Source organism: Mixophyes fleayi, chromosome 2 (genome assembly GCF_038048845.1).
Source record: "Mixophyes fleayi isolate aMixFle1 chromosome 2, aMixFle1.hap1, whole genome shotgun sequence".
Classification (NCBI taxonomy): Eukaryota; Metazoa; Chordata; class Amphibia; order Anura; family Limnodynastidae; genus Mixophyes; species Mixophyes fleayi.
In genome coordinates, this window is record NC_134403.1 from 288,509,018 (window position 1) to 288,534,110 (window position 25,093).

Sequence of the window (25,093 nt, forward strand, 5' to 3'; positions counted from 1 at the left end):
GACATTGACAAACAGTGTTTGGATTTTGAGCACGCTTTAATACACTTTCTTCAGACCTTTTTTACTAGCAGAGGCTGAAAAAAATACTACTACTGCCAGTACTAATACTGGGGTGCTCCTGAACTGTAGACTGATCCATGAATGACAAGAGGAGTAAAGCAACTTGAAGTTGGAGCTCCTTGTAGCTGCCACACCAGGTAAACATCGAATGAGATAGGGAAAGGAAGGACTGTTGCCTTGCAATTTTTCAGTCACTGCTCCACAATATAATTCAAATTAATACAATTGGTTCTTAAAAAATTTTTTTTGAGGTGTGGGTGTGAGTCAAAGACTATTCTGTTTTCTGGCCGTTTATTAGATGTTACTGATACTGCCCCTCACACAAATTTTGAATTTTAAAAGCAATAAATATATCTTTATTTAGGGCGTGCTGCTCACAGTCAAACAACACCCTGTTTTAGTAGTACAGATGTCACTGATACTGCCCCTCACACAATTGCATTCCGATTGAAACACTTGGGATTTTAAAAGCCAAAAATATATATAATATATATCCCATAGATTGTAAGCTTGCGAGCACTGCCCTCTTACCTCTCTGTCTGTATGCATTACCCAGTATTGTTTTATTGATGTTTGTTCCCAATTGTAAAGCGCTGCGGAATTTGCTGGCGCTATATAAATAAATGTTGATGATGATGATATATAGTTTTTGGGATGTGCTGCTCACAGTGAATCAGCACCCTGTATTTTGCCACTAAATAATTCATATGTCACTGATACTGACGCTTGCACAGTTGCCTTCAGGTTGAGCATTGCTGTGGGAAGCACGGTGGCTTAGTGGTTATCACTTCTGCCTCATAGTCCTGGGTTCATGAGTTCAATTCCCAACCACAGCCTTATCTGTGTGGAGTTTGTATGTTCTCCCCATGCTTGCGTGGGTGTGTTCCAGTTTCCTGCCACACTCCAAAAACATACTAATAGTTTAATTGGCTGCTATTAAATTGACCCTAGTCTCTGTGTGTGTGTGTGTGTGTGTATGTTAGGGAAATTAACCTCTAAGCTCCAATGGGGCAGTTATCTGTACAACGGCGCAGAATTAGTGGTGCTATATAGCTGATGATGATTTTAAAAGCAAGAAAGATTTTTTTTGTCCACTCCTAATTAGTTTACTAATATACTATTACAACTAGTAGCCGCTGATTGCCTGCTCTTCACTCTCTCACACTCAATTTACCAGCACACTATTCCAGAAGACTGATTTGTAAATAAACTGTTAAGATTTGTGCAGTAAAATCACAGCTATTTCAAAATACATTGTCTCTTTCACCCGGTCCATCACTCTACAAGCCACGTTATGAGCACAGAATTCCAGCAAACGTCCTACCCAAATGTTATCACTTCTAATAAAATGTCAGCCGAGAACAGGAGATAGGACTATATATAGAAGATATCAGCAAAATTGGCAAGATCAGACATTTTACCGTAAAAAATGCTTTGCTTCGTTTTCAGATCCAAATTTGGCGCAAGAAACCGAGCCATCACTCAGTTCGCCTCCAAAATTCGGATCTGTCGGATTTCTCAGAATCTGAACCACTCATCTCTAGTTTTCACTATAGTTTTGTACAGTTCTTCTAGAAATTACCCCAAAACCCTAAATTCATGATCAATATACAGTATGGTGTACAAAAACCTCATATTTGCAGCCAGTGTTAAACTGTTCAACTTGATTTTTTATTTTTTTTAATTATACATTCTCAAGATTTACATGCAACAACTTGTTTTCTTCAGACTTGTAGATCTTCGTATTTTTACCACATTCTTTTTCATATTATCTTCATTCTCCTTAAGGGATCTGTAGAAGAAAAGGAAGGAAACATTTCAATTAAAAAAAATAATTTAACTGCTATCAGTTTTACAACAATGCTTAATCTATATTTGACTTAAAAGTATTACTCTCACAAACAAGAGGCCCATTGAATGTTGTGTTTGATTTCTTCCCAGTGGCTTTTCATTAAGTTGTTACAACTCCACACAAATGTTAATAGCCCTGCTTGATGATTTTTTTACTTCCCAACTTGTACCCTCCTGAGATAATAACTGTATTTTCTGTATATTGTTAAAACATTAAATAAAGAGACTAAAAACAAAAAAAAGTATTAATCTGTCATCCAACGCCAAAGTGATGCCAGGAATCGCACCAGCGCTATTAAGCACAGGGCTGGTTTGCCCTAGGGCAAGCTCTTGTTTGCGGTTCTAGTTTCCTAGGGAATGCTGCCCCGTGCTGATCAGGCTGGAGCTGATTTCACATTATGATAGGAGGATTCAACGCTGTAGGTCTTCCTGTTATAATGTGACCATCCTAGACTGGCATAGTCTGGTGCTGGTTGCCACTGTTAGCAGGGGGGGCTACACACTTGTTGTCCATCTGCTTTAACGCCAACCAAGCTACAGCAAGCTATAGCGCTGGTGTAAGTTATTTATTTCATACTTGCCAACTCTCCCACAATGTCCAGGAGACTCCCGCATTTTGGGTGAGTCTCCAGGACTCCCGGGAGAGTATGGCAAAATCCCACATCTTCAGAATTAGGGCCAAAATACTGCGATTCTCTGGGAATCTCGGCATTTGGCCCCGCCCCCCCACTGTAAAATGACGCCTTTGCATCATTACGTCACGAGGGGTTGGTCCAAAATGGCGCAATTTTGGAGCCCCGCCCCCCGCACGCCCACCTCCCCCACGGCAGCTCCCGGAAGACAATGCAAGAAAGTTGGTAAGTATGATTTATTTTAGAAAGATTTTGGGCACAGAGATTTTTAAAATTGTTCATTTAATTTACCTGGTTTTAAACAGTAAGAATATGTGCTGATGTCCTCATGTCTCTTTACAACAAGGCTTATGGAGCTGCAATAGACTCCATAAAGGAGTATCTGGAGATGCAGCCCAATCTAACTAGGCCATATCTCTAGGGGACGCTACATCAATGTGCCCCGCCCCCTTTACTCTCTTTGAGCTGGCCTGTTCCTGACACACCTCTCCAGCTCTAGGAGGCAGCCATTGTAAGTTAACTCAGAATCCAGCAGCATTTCACTGCGCCAGCATAGTGTGGCAATGTGGATTTTTGTGGCCTGCAGCTGGAGTTGGTTCCAACTCTAAATCAGGCCTTAGAACAAATCTAAAAGGCCTGATTCATCAAGGTACGCATACGCATCTGCTAAACGGGACTTGAGCTACGTAAAACACCACATACGCAGCGCAAACAGAGCAGATACGGCACTCAAAGTCAACTCAATCTCAAACTCCAACGCAAATATAACGGTTTGCGTCACTCAAAGTAAGAAACACAGATGCGTATGCGTTTGCGTACCTTGATGAATCAGGCCCTTAATTTTTATTTGAGTTTGTTAGATATAATACCAACCTGCCAGAAAAGTAGCAGCAGCCTAGAGACATAAACATGCAAAGATTTTATTACATATGATACAAAATAAAACACAAGAGTTTGTGTTTACCTGACAATCTGGCTCAGTGATTCCATGATGTTAATCCCTGATGCAGCACTGCATTCTGTGAATAATAGTTTGTGCTCCTAGAAAAATAATCATTTTAAGTTTGGTTATATTTGTAAATTTATTAGCCTCTGTAGGGGTAAAATACCTTAATCATAAAACATGTACTAAATTAATTTGATTATGCACTCCTTCCCCATCATCCCCCCATTGCAGCAGGGCAATAGAGGCATCTAAGCATAACCCACCCATGACCCACTTGCACCAGGAAGACACAGGATTAGAGCCCCAGTATTGGAAAACAGACAGCGATAAAGCATACTTGCCACATTTGGCAAATAATTTTCCGGGAGGTCCGGGGGCAGGTGGGATGGGGGATGTGGGGGCAGCGATACGCGCGAATCACGTCATTAAGCCGCGCCCCCTCTATATAATTTACCAAACTGCCGGGATCCAGGAGTTTGCCCTGCTCTCCTGGGAGTCAGGGAGAACTCCCAGGAATTTGGGAGCTTGCTGCTGGCCTCATACACAATGTTCCCTTAGGCATTAGCCTTACAGGGCCTATATGGTACATCTGCATATTGAAAATCGTAAGGGTCTGTGATAACACTTTATCTAATAACATTGGGGATAACCTTATTATAAATTACTTTACTGTCTCGTGGGACAAGCAAATAATGTTTTTGTGTAATTGATTTTAGATTTACTGTACATTATGTATAGAAACACAGAAAAAGGAGGTGGGTAAAGTAATGATTTCAGACCCAAAATCAGACAATTTCCCAGATGCTACTAATTTTTGCAAACTGCAGCTATAATTCAGTCTATAGTGCAAGTTGGTTTAGGACCATATGTCCTGTAGCCATACTTCCTAACATGTCAGATCCCGGCAGTGGAACAGAGGGCATAGCCATGTCATGATGGGGGTGTGGCCACACCTCCAGAGGGCTGACTAGCACTGTAGAGAACTAGGCTGCTCTTTAGAGATACCCCTTCCTTCGACATTCCCACCCAAGGGACAAACATGTGCCCTGACGGGACAGTGGGACAGAGCCCTGAAATTGCAGAAATTCAAACATTTGGGAGGTATATGTAGCACTAGAGTAGTAACCGTCTTAAAGGAAAAATCTAGTAGCATTTATTTTTCTCACGATAATCAACATTTCACAGTACTCTATTTTGTGTATCATTTAGTACAGTTCACAGTGCCTTCAAGTGGAAGGAAGATTCACTAAAATACCACTACCCCCTTATTCTCACCCCTTGCCTTCCATCTTTCTTTGGTTTGACATGATTGCATGCAAATGCAAAAGGGTGGATGTGTATCTGCAGGATGTGGTCAGGTAAGTTAGGTGCAGGGGTAGGACTTTGGATAGTTTAGTGCCCTTAAATCTTAAGAATAGTAGGGCAAACTTCTACCCACGTGCTAGCAAAAATGTGTTCTTTCTAACTGGAACTCATTCACTCATCGCTAGAACTCATTCACTCATCGCTAAAGTGAGGAATCACATACCTGGGCCAACTTCTTCCCATCATCAAATGGCACCTTTCTCTCAGAATCACGGTCTATTTTGTTGCCAATAAGTAGAATGACAATATCATCCATAACTTTTTCCTGTAGGGTGAAAATCATAGGATGAGACACAATATGTCAGACATATTTTATGCAATCCCTCTGCACAGACTCTGTCTGACTCCTCTTTGCTTTCTCTGACTCTTTAGGAATCATCTGGACCAAGTCACAACCAACTCAAGTAACTTCATACCACAGCTCCAATGACATCAGAGAAGCCACTAGGTTACACTCTCAAAAACACCATCAAGGTATCAGCGGTGGCAACCTCCCAAGAACCCAGCTATTATAGGAAGCTTTCAAAATTGGCAGCACATCACCACACAGCACACATGTGCAATTATCTATAGAGTGTCCAATATCCAATATCCAGGCCATCCTAGCGCTTCTCTATGTTACGGGTGCTCAGGGACTGTCAGCTACACCATTGCAAAAACAATCAAGTGTTACGGCTACCAGCAATTATCATAAGCCTTTAGAACTACTAGCAGAGGTCTTCACCTATAGCAGCCACCTTTCCCGTAGAGCTTGATATGCTCACAGCTACTCAGATGCCCCCAGGTCTTAAACTCAATGCAGTGCAAGCTTATGAGTAACGCTGCAGTACGGAAATAGGAGGTGATGACAGTACGTAACGATGGTCAGGAACAAGCCAGGGTCTAAAGACAAGAGAAACCAGTGAGGTCAGGTTCATGCAGAGATCAGGGCTGGCAGCAAACAAGATTATCAGAGTCGCAAGCAAAGCTCAGGGCCACAAGCAAATATCCGAAGTCCAGGTAACAAGCCAAAGGTCAAACACAGAAAGTAGTCCAGGGATAATCACAACAGGTCAAGAGCAGGTGAGCAGCCAAGAACTGAATGCTATAACTGGCAGGGAGGCTAAGCCATCCCTGCCTTAAATAGTCATATTGCCCAATAAGGATGCAGGATCCCAAGCTGCACTAATCAGCCTCAGGAGAGTGTAATTACTGAACTGTGCACGCGAACCTGGCTGTTTCACAGCTCGCCGGGCGCAAGTCAATAGAGCGTCCCGGCTATTGCCCATGCAACCGGGAAGAGGAGGCGGAAGTGCTGCCCCGGTCATCATTGAGACAGCTGGAACACAGATTGCCTGGAGCAGTGAGCCGCGGTGGCAAGGGGAACCACAGCGGCTCATGACATCAAGATGCAATAGTTTCCTGTTTTTCAATAAATGCGTGCTTAGTTCAGAGAATGCAACCACTGCTTTAGCAGCCAGAACAAAAAGCTCTGTGTTTGTGGCCTATGATGGCCAGATACATGTATTTTTAGGCTTCAAATTTTGATTGACCAAATTGGCAGACCAAATTAACTGTCATTGAACCCATCATTTTGATTTTGGATCAAGCTTGATCTGATTAAACTCAAAACTACTGCAGGTCAACTGATAATTCCCATAAGGGTATGTGTGTGAGAGGTCTTTAGCTAACATTGAGGATGTTAGCTAGGATGCATGTGTGTGGCTAGTTTTCCATTGTGATCAATTAGCCTGGTGCCTAAATGGCATACTTACCTACTTTCTTCAGCTCCCTTCCGGGAGCCAGCCAGTGGAGGGGGGCGTGAAGGGGCGGGGTGGCCGAAATCGCGTCATTTCGGCCCCGCCCCCTGTGACGTCATGACGCAAATTGCGTCATTTGACAGCGGGGGCGGGGCCAAACGCCGCGATTCACCGGGAATCGCGGCGTTTGGGATCTAATTCTGCCCACTTCACTAGGAAGTGGGGCACTTCCTAGTGAAGTGGGCAGAATTCGGGAGATTGCCACACTCGCCCGGGAGTCCGGGAGACTCTCACAAAATGCGGGAGTCTCCCGGACATTCCGGGAGAGTTGGCAAGTATGCTAAATGGCAGATCTGTGAAATTTGGCCTTCCACATGTGCTCAACTGTTTACGTATTTAGTTTGTGAGTGTTGATCGATCAGGTCACAGTATGTGTGGCAGCAAACCTGCAGCTGTCCAATCAAGGAGCTCCTCATTCATATGAAGGACTAAAACGTTTACTTAAGGTAAAACTGTGAGTGAGGATTACACCTGAATTTCATAATGTCATAGTATTGTACATGAGATGTTTTCAATCCCCCTGTGGCAGACCGGTTGAAAGTGTGCTGTTGCTTGTATAACAATTTCATGTTAAAAATTTCTGTCTTTTACCACTTAGAAGTTCCCCTTTTGGCCTATATGGCTTTTGCAACCAGGGCCATATAATTTTTTTAAAACATTCTACATTGCCAAGGGCATATTAAAGCATTTTCACTCAATCTTGTTTTCAGCACCATTTGTCATCCATACATCAAGCTAATCCTTGCTTCCACATCTCTTCCTACTACCTAACTAATAACATATCACCACAGAGCATACAATAAAATGACCTAGTAATATACTCACTTGAATGCAATTCAGCCAGTGTCTCACAGCAGTGAAAGTTTCCCTAGATGTAATATCATACATGATCACCATACCGTCTGCTTTTCTGAAAAACTGTTCTGTGATGCTATAAAACCTGTTGGAAATAAGCATTTTGTGCAAATTTAATCCATTTAGTAGTTTGAACTGATATAAAAAATTACCTACAATAAACTTATTCCAACCAGTCTGATCCAATAATACTGATTAATCTCTTGACACTTTAAACACTATTTCACTGTCCACAACCACCTTCCACCTCTTTAACTTTTAAAATCCCTCCAAAATAATGTCTCATTTTATTAATGAAACAGCTTATTTATGTCTAAGGGTATCCTATTTATACCTACTTTAACCCTTTGCTAGCCCTATGCAGTTTCTGTCTACTTTATACAATTTCTAGCAACCTATGAGAAATGTGATTTTGCGTAGCTGACGCCATCTTGTTGCCTTATAGCCATTTTGTTCTCTTATAGATTAAAGACAGATTAGATACAGCTAGTTTGTAGGAGTTATTCATTGTTTGCACAAGACTATGCCTATAACCATGGACATAGCAGATGGAGATAAACGACTCCCCCCCTGGGGAGTATTCCTGTGTGAAAATGTGAGAATGTAGCAAGATCTATTTAAAGAAAGCATGAGTGGTTAAAACCTTTTGGGGCATAGTTTTCTGTAATACGTGATTTTTACTATATAGATATGGACTTGCAACTAATAAAGCAGAGCTAATTGTACACGCAAACCATGCAGTGTGTTTAATTCTCTCCAGCTGATGAGCTCATAACTAATAAACTGACACTTACAAGTGAACAATCTGAATTAGGTTCCACACCTACCACAAATGGAACCAGAGATTTAGCCCTCATTACATTAACCTGGATGTTCTACCAAACCTAGACCAGAGAAACAGATCCAACATAAAGCACACTAGACTGCCTCCATACGTGTTAGGTACAACCAAAGGAAAACACCACGTCAATACACAAAATTCCAATACATTGCTCCACAGTAACAACAAGCTTTTGATGGTGGTCCTTTAGGGATGGAGCAATGTCAATAGTGATCTTGGGCCAAAGTGTTCGACTTGAAGCAGACATATATATTTCCATTATTAGTCTGCTTTGGTGAAATCTGCATGAATTTTGGGATATAAAGGTCTTGTACTATGTAATGGGTGTAGTGGTCCAGGGACAAACACAGGATTTGTAGAGGGGGGTTTCAACACCACGCAGACAGTGGGTGTGACAAGCATGCATGGGGGTGTGGCTATAATTTTAAACAGTGCTTGGCTGCTCTCCAACACTTCCTATCCCCATAATATACAAGGGCAATGCTGCATGCACTACTGTTAGGTGCATGCAGCTCTTTCTTTTCGAGCAAAGCCATGTGAAGCGGGGGCAGGGTCCAGCCACCTCAATTATACAGTGCCCCAGGCTTGGAGGGGGTGTTTTCAGGCACTAGGAATCCCCCACCCCCTTGGTTAGCCTATGTAGTCATACCCATTTTGAGTATATGGGAGCAAAGTAAAACGCTTAAGAAAAAAAGCTGTTTTCCCACCAGAATAACTTTTTTTTAGAACATACCCTATGTAGACATTATCCAAGTACTGGTGAATTGTCTTCCTGCTCTAAATGGTGCACTATACATATATCTTCCCTATGAAAAAACAAACTTCTGATTTTGAGGAAGTTCTGCTTATGTTTCACACCAAGAAGGGAACAGTCAAAACTTTGTAAGAGTCGCTCTTTTTATTTATTACGGCAATGCCTACAATATACATTGACAAAAACACAGTATTAGACAGTTACCTTCTTTGTATTAAAATTATATACCCAGCATTACCATTGGTGAACCTAGGTGGTTACCTAGGGTGCCAATGTTTAGGGTATGCCTAAAACACTGAATTAATGATATAATATTACTCATCCATTGATTTTACTGACCCTGTGGTGCCTGAACACAGAGTGCCGGTCTCTGACATGAAGGAGAAGCAGCCAGCAGCTTCCTACATGTTAAAAAGAGTGTGCCTTGGGCGCTAGAAGCTCAAAGAACAAGATGGGATGCAATTTGCCTCATGATGGATGTACAATATCCACAGAAATAGGGTTACTAAAACAAAACACCAAAACATACATACATACATAGGGTAATATTGCATGAAAGATGGTGTTACTATATAAGTTCCACAACAATGCCAAGTGCACAACACTCATGAACGCCTCCTGTCCAGTGAATGCACCACGTGTAGAAATTCCCCTAGGAAAACTGATTAGAAGATGAATCCATTGTTCAAGCGTGTCAGATCATAGATCAGAATGGTAACCTGATGAAGTTTCTGCTTGCATGAAGCATACTCCCCACATGAGAACAAGAGGAATAAAACACATATAGTGTAATACTATTTATTAAAAGACACTAACAAATGCTGGGATTAAAACATGAACAAGAGCACATGCCCTCTTATACTCGTACCAGAAAAACCTTTTCACAGCGCATATCATGGGGAAACAGATGGTATAGTCTGAGTACAGCGTTGGTGGAGCGGAGCAAGCTCATAATCACTCTGGACTCAGAAACATGTATCTACGAGAGGAGCTTGAACAACGGATTCATCTTGTAAGCAGTTTTCCTAGAGGGATTTGTGGTTAGCACTTCTGCCTCACAGCGCTGGGGTCATGAGTTCAATTCCCGACCATGGCCTTATCTGTGTGGAGTTTGTGTGTTCGCCCCGTGTTTGCGTGGGTTCCCTCCAGGTGCTCCGGTTTCCTCCCACACTCCAAAAACATACTAGTAGGTTAATTGGCTGCTATCAAAATTGACCCTAGTCTGTCTGTCTGTGTGTGTGTTAGGGAGTTTAGACTGTAAGATCCAATGGAGCAGGGACTGATGTGAATGAGTTCTCTGTACAGCGCTGCGGAATCAGTGGTGCTATATAAATAAATGGTGATGATGGTGATGATGATGATGATGGGACTTATATAGTGACACCATCTTTCATGCAGTATTACCCTATGTATGTATGTATGTTTTGGCATTTTGCTTTAGTAACTCTATTTCTGTGGATATTGTACATCCATCGTGAGCCAAATTGCATCCCATCTTGTTCTTTCAGCTTCTAGCGCTAAGGTACACTATTTTTAACATTTTACCATCTTTGTTTTGGAAGTGGTGGTCTTTCCTTAGTGCATCCTGGCAGCTTTTTGTGGACATTAGCGCCCATCCCAGGCACTTCCTATTTTCCAGCTTCCTACATATGAAGCTGCTGGCTGCTACTCCTCCATATTAGTGTTATGTTGGGAGTGTGGCGCTTAGCTATGACATCACAGCCAATGAAACTCTATCCCATGAAGAGAGGATGCTGGTATTTTGTCTCCCTTTTACTATGGTAAGCAGTGAGGGAGGGGTGCTGCATCCGCTAGATGGCCCCCAGGGCTAATGCTGGCCCTGATACCCAGTGACACCTGGGGGTAAATGTATCAAGCTGAGAGTTTTCCGGCAGGTTTGAAAAGCCAATCAGATTCTAGCTATCATTTATTTAGTGCATTCTACAAAATGATAGCTAGAATCTGATTGGTTGCTATAGGCAACATCTCCACTTTTCAAACCGGCCGGAAAACTCTCAGCTTGATACATTTACCCCCTGGTTGGAACCTGGGTAGTACAACAAGGGACACACAATAATTCCCTTCAAAATATTATTTCCTTACCTCTCCTGCCCAGCTGTGTCCCAGAGCTGAAGGGCATATTGCTTGTTGTCCACAGTTAAGATTTTGATACGATAGTCTATTCCTGCAATTATGAGAAAATGGTAAATACGCATGTTGTACAGATTACAACTTAATATAAAAGTTGCTACATAGATCAGCTTAAAGGCATAATCGGGTCTACAACTCAATTCCTGTTTTGTAACACTCATGTAGCTCTCCTTCAAGATGGGCATCTATAGGGGGTATGAAAGGCTTCCATCCTATGACCAAAGGAACTGCTCAGAAATGGGTGTTCCTAGCTAAATGCTGAGAGACACATTTATGGTCTTCGTACTGCTCCCACAATCAAAACAACATTTCATGCTGCTGGACAAGATATTTGAGGTGTAAGATGTAAAGTATGTGGGGGGGGGGAGATTACAGTCACTTCTTCTTCCTGTGATACTAACTGCTTTTTATGGGTTCTCTAGAGCTCCCAGATATCAGGAGTCATCATTTACTTTCAACATGATGCCTCTTGTACCAGCCAGGTGGACTTTAAATCTGAAAACTTATTTATGGGCACACAGTTACCAATGTAGAAAAGACATTAAAATATACAACAGCGACACCCGATGTCCACTTACTCTCACGACTTTTTTAAGACGTAACTTAAGCTTGTACTAGGAACATTTTAGGAGAGAAATAGAAAAGGTGTAACTTATGACAGTGGTGCATAGAAAGTACGTGTAGCGAGGTGAATTTCAGTCTGGACAAGCAATCCTGCATATGGTTGATTAGGTCATTTATTCAGCGACACTTCCCAAACCAGGAAGCAGGCGTGCACATATGTATGCATAAGGCAGAAATATTGTTTATAGATAATTATGTACCCCGTTATAGAAATTAATATAACTAAGAACTTCATGTTTATTTCAGATATTGTATATCAATTTTACAGAATCTAACAATCTGATAGTGGTAGAATTTGCTGGTTTATTGAATAAACATGCTGTTCTATCCATCTGATAGACACAGATATCTATTCTCCTCTACACAGTTCAGCCTATAGAATAGCAGAATCTGTTGAGGTTGACACAACAGAGTAAATTGAAGAATGTTAGCTCTCATAGTTATAGCACCCTTTCACAGTCCTTGGGTCTCACCAACTGTACTGGATGCTGAATAAAGAACGGACTTCTGCAAGCTTAAAAACATCACCAAAAATGTATTTCATGGATAGCCATGACAGATGTACAATACCCCGTGTGTATGTGTATGTGTATGTGTATGTGGGGGGGCTTAGCAAAAATAGAGGCTGTTGCTTCTTGGCCTAGGCTAAAAACTAAAAACAGATATTAGCTGTTTCAGGAGCCACTGGATAGTACATAAAATTTATACCTAACTAAAGTCTTTTTGAAAAACCATTAACAGATCTCACAAGTAGAAAAAGCCTCCACACTGTAATGTAGACCCCAGAGTGTGAAGCTGCCATAACAGCACTAAAGCCCACCCTATTTCATTTTATGGTACTATCCACTCCAAATTTCTCTAGATACTTCCTGGTACAGACTGATGCTTACGCCTATGACATTGGCATGTTTTCAAGTGAATGTCAATGGAGAGGAACAGCATATCATATACCTCAGCAGGAAGCTGTTACCACAAGAGATGACTTTTGCGAGAATTGAAAGAGTTTTTAGTCATAGTCTAGCACTTGTAAAGCTGTGTATTTATGGTATTAACTGACCACAACCTTCTTTGTTGACTTCAAAGAGAGGCTGATGAAAACAGTAAGCTGATATTTTAAAGTTTACCATAGAAGTAATTCTGGTGGGACTATAGTTTCTGATCCCCAATTTGTCTTTGGAGGGAAGGTGTGTAGTGACATGTAAAGGATTGAAGCTGTCTCCCCATGTCTAGGTGCGATGGAGCTGTGTATGTAGAGCCACCTGGCAAAACCGTGTTACTAATGACATCACTGCTGATAAGTGGTGTGGAAATGAATTGATGCAATCTACACATGTCTGAGGGACACAGCTTAATGTCTGAAGATATGTACAATTGCTGGTCACACTGGATTTGAGTTTACAAGATATGTTGGGATAAAACAGTTCCAGCAGTCAGTGAGCTGTGGTACTTAGCATCCCTGGCTGGCTCAGAATCTTGTATAGAGCCAGCAGGCAGCGGACCTGCAGGAAATCCCTTTATGTGTACACCAACCAAACATTCATTTTTGACTGGGCTGTCAGGTTAAAGAATATTTATGCTCTTATGTCATATGTGTTACATGTGTAATAGCCATGGCAGGGGTATTTATGTGCAGGGTTATGCAGGGCTGAAACCTGACAATGGTTACAGCAATTCCCAGAACACAATTCATCATTAATTTATATAGCTAATTATTTGGGACAATATTCATTTCAGAAACTCATCACAGGCCCATGGCAACAGCAAACATTGTAGGCCTGGCCCAAGCCATGCCATGCTCGTACACACATGCTTACTAACAGATTATTCCTTTTAGCGGCCTATTTAAGTCAGTCTGCGTGAAGTGTTACATTCTTTACCAAGAGCACCTTAAATAAATAGAACCTTAAACATGACATTCATAAGATTCTTACCTACTGTAGCAGACATATCTCTCTTGTAGGATCCCTCGTGTACTCTGTGTAAAAAGGCCGTTTTTCCAACATATGAGTTCCCAACAAACATTATCTTATAAACATAGTCTGGGTTTCCATGGATTTCTTGAAGATAACTTGTCGTTCCTGAAAGTGGAAGATTTTCCAGTTTTGTCTGACCACCGCTTTCTTTTATGGAAACATTATTTACATCCACTTGTTTGTGAAGAATAGCAATTTGATTAGTTTTATCTTTTAAATCAGAGTGATGCTGGAGACTCTTTGGATCTATGGATACCTTTATCTGTATTGTACTTTGGTTGGGTGACTCCTTTCCTTGCAATAAAACACTGCTTTGTTGCTTTGTGTCATCATGAGAACTTTTACCAGATGGGTGAGAAAGAAAAGAGTCTCCTGCTTCTAAAGCGAGACAATGTCCTTCTTGGCTCAACGGCTGTGTACTGGGGAGTTCTTGGTTTGGCATCTCTTCTACAATATCCTCTTCAAGTATCTTGTGGTGCTTTAGCAAACACTCAGATATTGGGTCTTCTTCTATAGAAATGACTCTTGTTCTTGAGGTTTTAAAGTTATTAGGATTGTTGGTGATGTTTTGTTGCACACTAAAAAATATAAGTTTATAATGAAATGTTAGTGAGCGCTAATAATGAGGCAAATATATCAAATGGAATATAAAAATTAAAATAATGTAATACAAATGAAAAACAAGGTTGATACTTCAATTTATATATTTTACATGTAAATTAGAGTCTCCCACACATCCTAGGAGAGTAGGCAAGTATGAAGTATGTGGGTCTGAGTAAATATATAGGAATAAGAGAAACCATGGTTGAGAAATTAAAGTTGCCTTGGAAAATATTCTCATAGTGGCCATATGCCGCCGGCAGGATGCGACTGTCATTAGGTTCGGTCTGGGCAATGCATGGTATAGGGAAATTTGGTAGACACATTTAGAGATCATCGATTTCCAGGCCTGATATGGTAACAGCAGTGACCGGTGCAAGTCCTATTTCTACCCAGTAATAAAGAAAACTAAACAAACCTTTACATTGGAGATAGAAACCTTGGTATAAAAACAATGGCAAAAATATATATATATATTGTTTTTTTCACACAATATACAATGATGACTAGAGTATGTACATTGAACGTACTGGATCTAGTAAAAATTGTTTCTCGTTCTTTCCATTCTTTTGAAAATGGCTTGTCAGATACAATTTCCCATGCAAAGGAATACGATCATACATTTTATTTCAATGGTTAGTCAAATAAACCTTAAGTAAAGATGTCACTGAATCTAAAAGAAAGTTATGTTGACTGAAATATAGAATATAAAAAATAATTACATTTTATTGTGTATGAAGAAAATACCCCAGTTGTTGCTTGTGCAATTATTACCATCTAAATCACCCCTCAGCACTAAAACTCTAATCTCTCCCATTGTTATATGCAGTGTGAATTGACAGCTGCAAGCTACATTTGACTTATTATGGAATACACTTGGAAGATGGACATATGTTATTTCTTTCATTTTACTTTGGCTTTCAATGGTTAACTTATTGCGCTGAGTACATGTTGAGACTCCTGAATTTCACGAAGTTCTCCTGGACCCCTGAGAGAGAAGGGTTTTCTCACAGATCCCACCCACTTCGAAGTGAAATGGGCGGGATGGAAGCCTCAATAACGTGATTCGCCGCAAACTGCATAATTTTGGCCATGCACCCCATGGCATAATGACATGATCGTGACAATTAGCTGAGGGGGCGAGGCCAAAATGACACTATTTGCATCACCACACCACTGCACACTCCCTGATCACTTGATCAGAGAGAAGATTTTAAAAGACGGCAAATATGGCATACCTGCTGTACATTAAATATTAAATTATAAGAAACAGGGAATAAGAATAGATGGTGATAACTGCATGTGATATGCAGAATAAGAGAAATGATACTGTTAATGGGTGCAAAGCAGTGGCAGAACTACCATTGGTGCAGCAGGTGCCGTGCACCGGGGCCCATGGAGATCATGGGACCCGCTGCATGGCAGATGCAGAGGGTTGGGTGCTCCGGTTCCTTCCTCCCTGCTTCGGGAGCCCACAGCTCGCTATTTCTATCTCTGGTGTAGAGGGCACATTGTGAGGGTAATAATGGTATAGAGTACTTTTCTCTCTGCCAACATTAGAATTTTGCACCATCTCTTAGGTGGTGGAGACTGGGTTTTGTTCTACTTTAATTGGGTGCATTTTGCAATTTCCAGTTACACTATGGCAGAGAATATATTTCCAGACAAAATGAAGCAAGTTTTAAAAAAATTCTTTAAACAGACAAAAGTGCCATATGTAATAAAGTCAGTCCTGATGTCCCCTCATTCTCATAATTAATAGAAGCCATGAATAAGGCTAAACCGAACTGTGCAAAATGGATAAAGTTACTATCTCTTTGGTATATCACAAATTTATCTTTTTTTCGGGGACGAATCTGGAGGTCTGGATAGGATATCCCAGGTGTCTGTGGCTGGGTAGACAATTCCCTCTTCTGGTATCCTGAAGCTCACTCTAATGCACGGTCTTTGACAACTATAATATTACATAATAGGAAGTAGATTGCTTTGTTAACTAGCGAATAAGAGGCTACTTCCTATTGGCTACTATGACAGCAGGCATGGCAGATCACTAGAGGGAGCTCCAGATAGCCAGAGAACTTTGGTAACTGATCACACAGGAGCTGAGAAATGAGGGACCTAGAATATTGGGCGTATGGTACAGTAGATCTGTGGACTTGACACAGGAAATATCTGTGTATTGCAAAGCTGTTCACTTGTACAGCTGGCGATTGGGTACAGGAGAGCTGTAAGTAAAGGACGGGGCATATGGAAGCTATGCACTGGGAATATTACTGCTATTACTTTGCACATAACTAGGCATTTTAGTGCCAATGCTGGGTATACTACTATGTTACTACTGCTGGGTATGGTATAATATGTATTACATATCACCAGAATGGGCTCTGCTTTGTATAATAGTCACCAGAAAATACTTTTTATTGCACAAGTCACCAGAATTGGCTCTGTATTGTATAAGAGTCACTTAATCAAACTCAATATTGTATATTAGTCACCAACATACAATAGAAAGGAGGTTTGTATTCTAGTTTGTTTGGATACCAAAGTAGTTCTGCGTGGTATACTGGTCAATAGATTTAAGAACAGATATTTTCTTTCCAGGAAAAGCACCCTATCATCATCATCATCACCATTTTTTAATATAGCACCACTGATTCTGCAGCGCTGTACAGAGAACTCACTCACATCAGCCCCTGCCCCATTGGAGCTTACAATCTAAATTCCCTAACATGCACACACAGACAAAGAGACTAGGGTACATTTTTTAATAGCTGCCAATTAGCCTATTAGTATGTTTTTGGAGTGTGGAAGGAAACCGGAGCACCCAGGGGAAACCCACGCAAATACAGGGAGAACATACAAACTCCACACAGATAAGGCCATGGTCGGGAATTGAGCTCATGACCCCAGTGCTGTGAGGCAGAACTGCTAACCACTTAGCCACATATATGAATTTAAAGTATTTGCGGCTCCTGAAAATAACATTGTTAGTAGTGTACTACAACCCTGACCTGTTTCCATAGACATTTAAGGGCTTTTTTATTAAGCATTTATTTGCCTCAAATCATGAGAAAAAGGCTGTTTCCACATGATTAAGACAAATATTAATATTGGAGCTATTTAGCAAGAGGCTAAAGCAGCAGATATAGAAGTTATCTCCTGCCTTAACCAAACACTCAGTACCGCAGTCCCCAAAATGTTATATGGGGAATGCAAACTAGAGTTAATTTACCAAGCTCTAAAAAGCTTAGCTTTTGGAGCTTTGTAGTTGGCTGCTAGCACCATCTGAAGAAAGCATCAGCCTCTAAAGTCTATGGGCACTGTAACGCAAATGCAATGGATAGACGGATCTGTTTGAATATTGTCCCATGCGCTGTTAGGTCAGCAGTGGGACAGCATGAGAAAGTTCAAACTTTCTCAATGGAATTATCTTCACTGGAACAGCCTCTTATTGGAGGGGCTGTCCCAGCATGATTAGGATCATATACTCATTGGAAGTTGCATCCCTTATCGGCGATAAGATATACTTCTTTACATGCTAAAAATGCGGCCCTACATAAATAGGCCCTATAGTAAATTCTTATGCACTCAAAATGTCATTGCCCGGGGAGCATGATATAAAGGGATATGACCTAGAATTGCACAGGAAAATGTGCCCTTTATTACTATCTCCCCTATTACCACCCTCTACACAGCTAACACAAGACAACAACCCTCTCACCAACATTGGTACACACACAGCCCACTCAGTACTTTTACCTTTGCGTTCTAGCTGGTCCAGTGTGCAATATGATGTAGCACATGCCCTTGTGTTTCAAACTCCCATTGTCCTATAGATTGTAAGCTTGTGAGCAGGGCCCTCTTACCTCTCTGACTGTATGTATTACCCAGTATTGTGTTATTAATGTTTGTTCCCAATTGTAAAGCGCTATGAAATTTGCTGGCGCTATATAAATAAATGATGATGATGATGTCTTACTGAATATATTATAAGAACAGGCATAAAGTCAATTTGTACATCATGTTGTATACTGTCCATAGAGATAAATAAATAAGTACAATTTTTCAACTGGGCAATTTGTGCACATCACTTGCCATAAATGACCCTCGTATTTCTTAGAATGACCAATGTTTAAGTAAAGTATAATTCAGTATACTACATCATACAAAAGCTTTTAGCAAAACAATATTTTCTGAATATGTCTTTGGGATCTTAACCTGTGACTAAGCTTACCCTACAATTTGAGACAATAAATAAATACAGATCTATTGTCTGGCAAAGTAAAACAAACCGTAACAATTATCTTACTGCTGCCGCGCCCTGCGAAACTCTTCTTCAAAGCCTACAATTAATTACAATTGCTTTAAAGTGCTTTAAAACAACTGTGGCATTGGAGGGTGGGGCATAGCTACTCGATTGGTTGGGGTCTGGGTTTTTTTCACACAATTGTGTAACTACAAATATCAAAGCAATCTTTAAAGCATATAATGCTGCTAGACGAAAAATGGCTTACTCAGCCTTCTTGGTTTAATTGCTTTAATGATGTCTCAAATATTGACTTCAGCTACAGGAACAGGAAAGTTTATGTGTAACAATATTATTGTGCTAAAAGGGACAATCCCTTTGTGGATTACCCAAAGGTGAGAATTGAGAAAAGTGAAGAGTTTATACTTGTAATTTTGTCAGACTAAAAAAAAAATCACATTGAGCTAATTACTCAGATCTTGTCTACCCCTGGACCACTGGGCGCTATTTCCAATAATGGTGGGTTTGGGAGCATACGTCCACCATTAGTGGCTGCCACTTATGTCACCTAAGAGAAAAGTGTTTTATTTTTCCTTCTCTATGGTAAGTACAATTGTAGGATAATGTTTCTGGAGCAAAGACAGGACACTCATGGGACATGTAGGACTTAAGTTAGGACCAAAAGGGTTAATGTCAGAAAAAAAAGTCAGGGCCCAAATATTCAGCTGGTTAAAAATAAAACAAAATATTTTACCAAAATAAAATATAAAATCAAACAAAATCTGAAGCAATGTAATTGTGTGCAAACATAAAAAATAATTGTAGTTCTAATAATATAAAAAATTGGAACGTGTAAAAAATCATGGCCCCTCTTGTTTAATGGAGGCCCAGGGCAAATGCCCTCTTTATCCTGCCCAGAAACGGTTCCTTTTGACATTAAGATTTCTGAGTTTATAAATGTCATCCCTTGCTTCCTTTTGGTACTGAATGCAGTAAGTAATAATGTCTATCACAATTAATCATGGCAATCTAAATGCATCAGGGGTCTACATTGTGGGAAAATAAGCATTTTTAGTTGAAGACATTAACATCAAACAGAACTGTCCTGCGAAAACCAGGGCACATGGAGACCTGGGGGTAAATGTATGAGGCTGCAATTTCTGCAAGTCGCTGCAAATCAGCAGAAATCGTAGCTTCATACATTTACCCCCAGATCTCAGAATGCAGGTAGATAAATGCCTTCCCTGGACAATGAAACTTGAATCAGGAGTAGGGGCCTTGTGTATCCAATCTTCCACTGACAGTTGTTGTTTTTTGCCATTCCAAATGCTTATTTTTCCAACAATTCAAAATACTGGTCCACCTGCCATAATTGAGGTAGAGCGATTAGACACCTATAGTTTTAATTAAATTAAATGGATGATACTTAGAGGCTATGAAACCATAGCGTATTTGCATCCCTGTTAAATAAAAAGGAGCCTTAATCAAAGATCTGGATAAGACTGTCGGTGTTGATGTTTTACAGGCAGGCTTATTTATGCAAGTGCAATGGCGCAATGAAAATTCTTTTTGCAGGTAAGCATGTTATTTCGCTGTTTAAAAATTAGCATCAAATAAGTACAAATTTCATGGCTGTTGTATTATTAGTCTTGCCCACAAGGTGGCACTGCATGGTGGATAATGTTTTCCACATTTTGTGTTTTTAACCTTAAAGACAACACTTGAAACATTAATTTTACAAGGGAAATTCAGTATTGAATATTAACATATACACCAGTAAGGGGAGTATTACCACCTTTACATCCCAAAAACTAGCAACATGTTATTAACTTGTTCGGAAAAGAAAGCTCCCATTTGATGCTGATACCGATTCAAATATTTTAACAATAGGGGGTACTCAGAAAACAATGGCATAGGTTTCTGGATAGAGAAACCAAGCTTAAAATTAAAATAGACAGTTTAATAAAGACAGTAAACTTGAAGGCGACCAAAAGTGTAAACAGAGTAATATATGCCATTATCTCAGAATAATTATTTGGATCCCAAGCCATATTTATAAAACTAACGTCAGTTCCACCTATATAATATGAGCAGAGTGAGAGATCAGTGTTTCTTAATGGATCTGTATACATCTAAGGGGCTCTAACAACCTCTGGATATGATACCATTTATTCAGTAGAAATTTGAAGAGGTTCCATAGAATCCTCTAGTCCAGGGTTTCCCAAACCCATTCCTCAGGGCTCCCTAACAGTGCAGGTTTTTCATATCTCCTTGCTGGAGCACAGGTGTATTCATTACTGACTGACACATTGTAACAAATCCACAGGTGGTCCTAATTATGTCACATGTGATCTGGAAAACCTGCACTGTTGAGGAGCCCTGAGGACTGGGTTTGGGAAACCCTGCTCTAGTCTGTTCCTCTCCCTGCTGAATGCTGTCAAATTCAATGGTCAACATTTAACACTAATTACTTTTGCAACCCATTTGGCAAATTGTGGCTTTTTATATTGGTAGATATATGATGGAATTAACCAGTGTTAAGTATATTGTTTATATTGCGCAGCCAATTGAAACAATAAAACACCCTCATGTGCTAATTATAATTTAGGAACATCAGAGTAATGGAAATTGAAAATTATAACATCAAATCATTTTATTTGCAACACCTGCTAAAAATAAAAATGATACAATTCAATGATAAAAATATTATAAAAATATACTAAATAAGTAAAATAGATAGTTACAATTCATCAAGTGGCCTTTGAGAAAGGGGAGAGAATCAGGTGATGTAAGAAGTGACCAGTGCTCGATAGCGATATAGTTTACTGGGAAGCCACCTGTGTCAGCAAGGATGGACAATTATAAACGCTGCCAGCTGGGTTAACTATCTCAACTATCCTGCATCTATATCTACTAAACAACCGTCATCATCATCATTTATTTGAAAGGCACCACAAAACTCTGCTGCAGTGAACAGCCAGTATAACAAAGCATATATAAAATCATATCAAAACTAAAAACAGAACAGGTATATAAGAGATTGAATGAAGAAGGTACAAATGTCAGACAGAGAGTGGAGAGGAGCCTGCTTGTGGGAGCTTACAATCTAGAGGGAGGGCAATGCGGAGACAGTATGAGCTAGTGGGACAAAGTGGAGATTGGGATGGTAGCTGGTAGTACACAAAGGGAACAGTATCAGGTCAGGGTAGGATAGTGTAAAATGAAGAGGTGGGGTTTGAGAGAGAACTTGAAAGATTGAAAGTTGGGGGAGAGTCTGGGAAAGGGGAAGTGAGTTCCTTAAATGGGAAGCTTCACAGGAGAAGTGGAGGCTGGAGTGAGTATTGGTAATCAGAGAGGAAGCAAAACACTGACAAGAGATAGATCTAAGAGGACAAAAGGAAGGGCATCTTGTGACAAGGCCAGAGATGTATTAGGTGGAGATGTTGGTGAGGGCTTTGAAGTTGTGGGTGAGTAGTTAGAATTGGAGTCTCCAGGCTATGGGGAGCCAGTGAGGGAATTCACAATTGTGTAGTGGATGTAAAACAGTGAAAGAGGAAGATCAATCACAACATGTAGGATGGATTGTAGCAATGATAAACTAGTAAAGGGGAAGGCCAGATAGTAGGCGGTTGCAGTAATCAAAGCGGTAAGTAATGAAATAAGAATGGCTCATGGATTTTGGTAACATACATATTGTGAAAGGGGCAATATTTTGAAGGAGGAGGAGACATGACAGTGGACAGTGTGAATACTGGTTGTGTGAAGTCAAAGTGAAGGCAGAGACAACGATGGCACCTAGGCATTTGGCATGGGGAAAGGATGATGTTGTCAATCGTGAGGGAGGCACAAAGAATACAAGAAATGAAGAGAGGTCAGGGGAGAAGGGGTAGATAATATGGGAGTTATCTACATAGAGATGGTAGTGGAGGTCAAAGGAAAATATTAGTTCACCAAGAGAAGAAGTGTAATGAGACAAAAGCAGAGGAAATAGAATCTTGGAGGACCCCAACATATAGAAGAAGGGGAGGATAGTATGTGCCAGAACTAGAGACACTGAAGGAGCTTTTTGAAAGATAGTAGGTGAACCAAGGAACAACAGTGTTGTGAAGCCTAAGGGACTGATGGTTATTGAGGATGAGCAAGAAAACGTGACTCGTAGCTGTGAGTAGATCATGGGTCATATTAATGAGATTAGTCTGAGTGGGGTGAAGAAACTGGAAGCTCGGTTGCAGAAGGCTGAGGAGGGATTGAGAGGCAAATGTGTCAAGCAGTTGTACACAAGCTACTCAAGTAGTTTGGAATCAAAGAATAAGAAAGAAATCGGATGGTAGTTGTAGACAGAGTTAGGGATACGAGATGGTTTCTTGAGGATAGGATAGATTTTTGCATGTTTGAAGACAAAAGGGAAAATGCAAGTGGAAAAGGACAGGGTGGTGAGAGTAGTTAGCTGTAGACAAGCACTGTAGGGACAGAGTGGAAGAATTATGAGGGAACAATAGGTTAAGGGACAGGTTAAGGGGAAAGAGGAAGAGAGAAGCACAAGACGTAGTGCTCAGAAATATGACAGAAAGAACTTAGGTTGGTAGGAGAGTAAAGGACAATGTGGGTGTCGGATGTTGGAACTGGCGAAAAGAGATCTTTTGTTCAATGGTGTCAATTTTGCCTTTGAAGCAGGAGGTGACTGTTTAATTTTATTGGGACACAATTTTATTTCAAGAAACATTCTTCTTTAAAACTTCTTTTCCCTTCAATGCATTTTAAGGATGAATATCTTGGGGCATTGTAATTAAGGGACTTTTTAGAATGTTTTGTGCTTGTTATTAATTTGTACTTGTTTGATATATTGTTGGCGATGAATTAAGATGGCTATTATAAATTTTTATAATTGAATTTTATTTTAATTCTTAGCAGAAGTTTTATAAATAATGTACTTTGATTTTATTACTTACTATTTCCATTGCCCACAGATCCTAAAATTAGAGTCTGAGGAAGTTTTATTTCTTCAATTGCTCCAATTTTTTTTTCCAGAGCTGGTTGGAAACATTAAAAAAAAATCTTAGGAATAGGTGTCAGCAGACTTATTGTCAAGGTTGGGGGCATTTTCCTTTTATTTAACTATTATATTGTTTTAAGTTTGACTGGAAATATATTGTATGAAAAGAGGAAGTGTCAACTTTGAATCATACTTTTGCTAGAGTAAAGATTGTCAGTGATATGCCTATCGCTACTCCTTATATTAATTATCAAATGTGTTTTATGTTTTGAACAAGAATTGAATTCTATTTAAAATGTTGAATACAATATTGCATATTTTAAGCAAAACCTAAACTGTCAGACATTTTTAATATTCACTACTAGAGTGATAATGTAGGAAATCTACATGTGCTTCTCTCAGCATCAGACATTTGAGAGAGTAAATATATACATGAGTTGACTAAAGAATAAGTATTATAATATAAGTCGAGATCTGCATAGCTGTACAGGTGGATAGCAGTGAAGTACTATATTTTAAGTTACCAAGGAGTTCTGTATCCTGTAAAAGCAATCTGTCTACAATACACTGCTGTCCGCCATTGGCGTGTGCACAGGGCGTGCCGGGTGTGCCCAGGCACCCCCTAATGTACAGCTGAACTTCCGTGGCACAGTTGCTTCTCTCAAGCTGACAAAGATGGACGGAACAGAGCTACTGTGCATGCTCAGCCACAGCAGCTTGTCCCATGTTCCTTTGTGGAACTCAGTGTGCAGACTCCAGAGGTGAGTCGTATATAGGAAAATAGAGCTATCTTCATATGTTTTATTAATATATGAAATTGGTGGCACTGCTGTGTGGCAAAATATCAACTGGGGGTATATCTGTTTGACATAATATCAACTGGGGGCACTACTGTGTTGTATAATATGAATTGGAAGCACAGCTGGGTGGCATAATGTGATCTGGAAGAACTATTGTGAAGCATAATATGATCTGGGGCCATTATTTGGCAAAACATGATCTGGGGCACTTTTATTTGGCATAATATTAATTGAGGATACTACTGTGTGGCATACTATCATCTGGGGTCACTATTTGGCAAAATATGATCCTGGGGCACTATTTGGCAAAATATGAACTGGGGACACGTCTAGACGCCCTAGGCGGTACTAGATACGCCCTAGCTGCAGCACAGAATATCCCTGGCTCGGTTTCCTTGTGTGCACACTGCAATAAAATGTGCTGTACTTATCTGTGCTGTGCACTTAGGATTGTGCATGCTTCGAAAAAGCAACAGTTATAAAGGAGAAAGAAGAGAAGATCCTAATGTGTTAAAATATCATTTCTATTTGTTGCTGAATTGCATTCAAAATAATGTAGTAAAATTATTAATATCTTCACACTTCAAATATACTGTGGTTTAG

The 25,093-nt window shown here is 40.2% G+C and overlaps 1 protein-coding gene across 3 annotated transcripts in view; it reads right to left on the reverse strand.

Annotated features, from left to right (window-relative positions):
- Positions 1–1,709: 1,709 nt before the first annotated feature.
- LOC142139068 (EF-hand calcium-binding domain-containing protein 4B-like) overlaps positions 1,710–25,093 on the reverse strand; it is a 65,319-nt gene continuing 41,935 nt past the window's right edge. For all 3 annotated transcript variants that reach the window (XM_075196344.1, XM_075196343.1, XM_075196341.1), the window contains 6 exons: positions 13,810–14,429; positions 11,207–11,288; positions 7,479–7,593; positions 5,018–5,119; positions 3,508–3,584; positions 1,710–1,852 (listed from right to left, as the gene is read on the reverse strand). In XM_075196344.1, the coding sequence (XP_075052445.1) occupies positions 1,762–1,852; positions 3,508–3,584; positions 5,018–5,119; positions 7,479–7,593; positions 11,207–11,288; positions 13,810–14,429 (1,087 nt within the window). In that variant the 3' untranslated portion in view covers positions 1,710–1,761. The remainder of the gene's footprint in view (positions 1,853–3,507; positions 3,585–5,017; positions 5,120–7,478; positions 7,594–11,206; positions 11,289–13,809; positions 14,430–25,093) is intronic.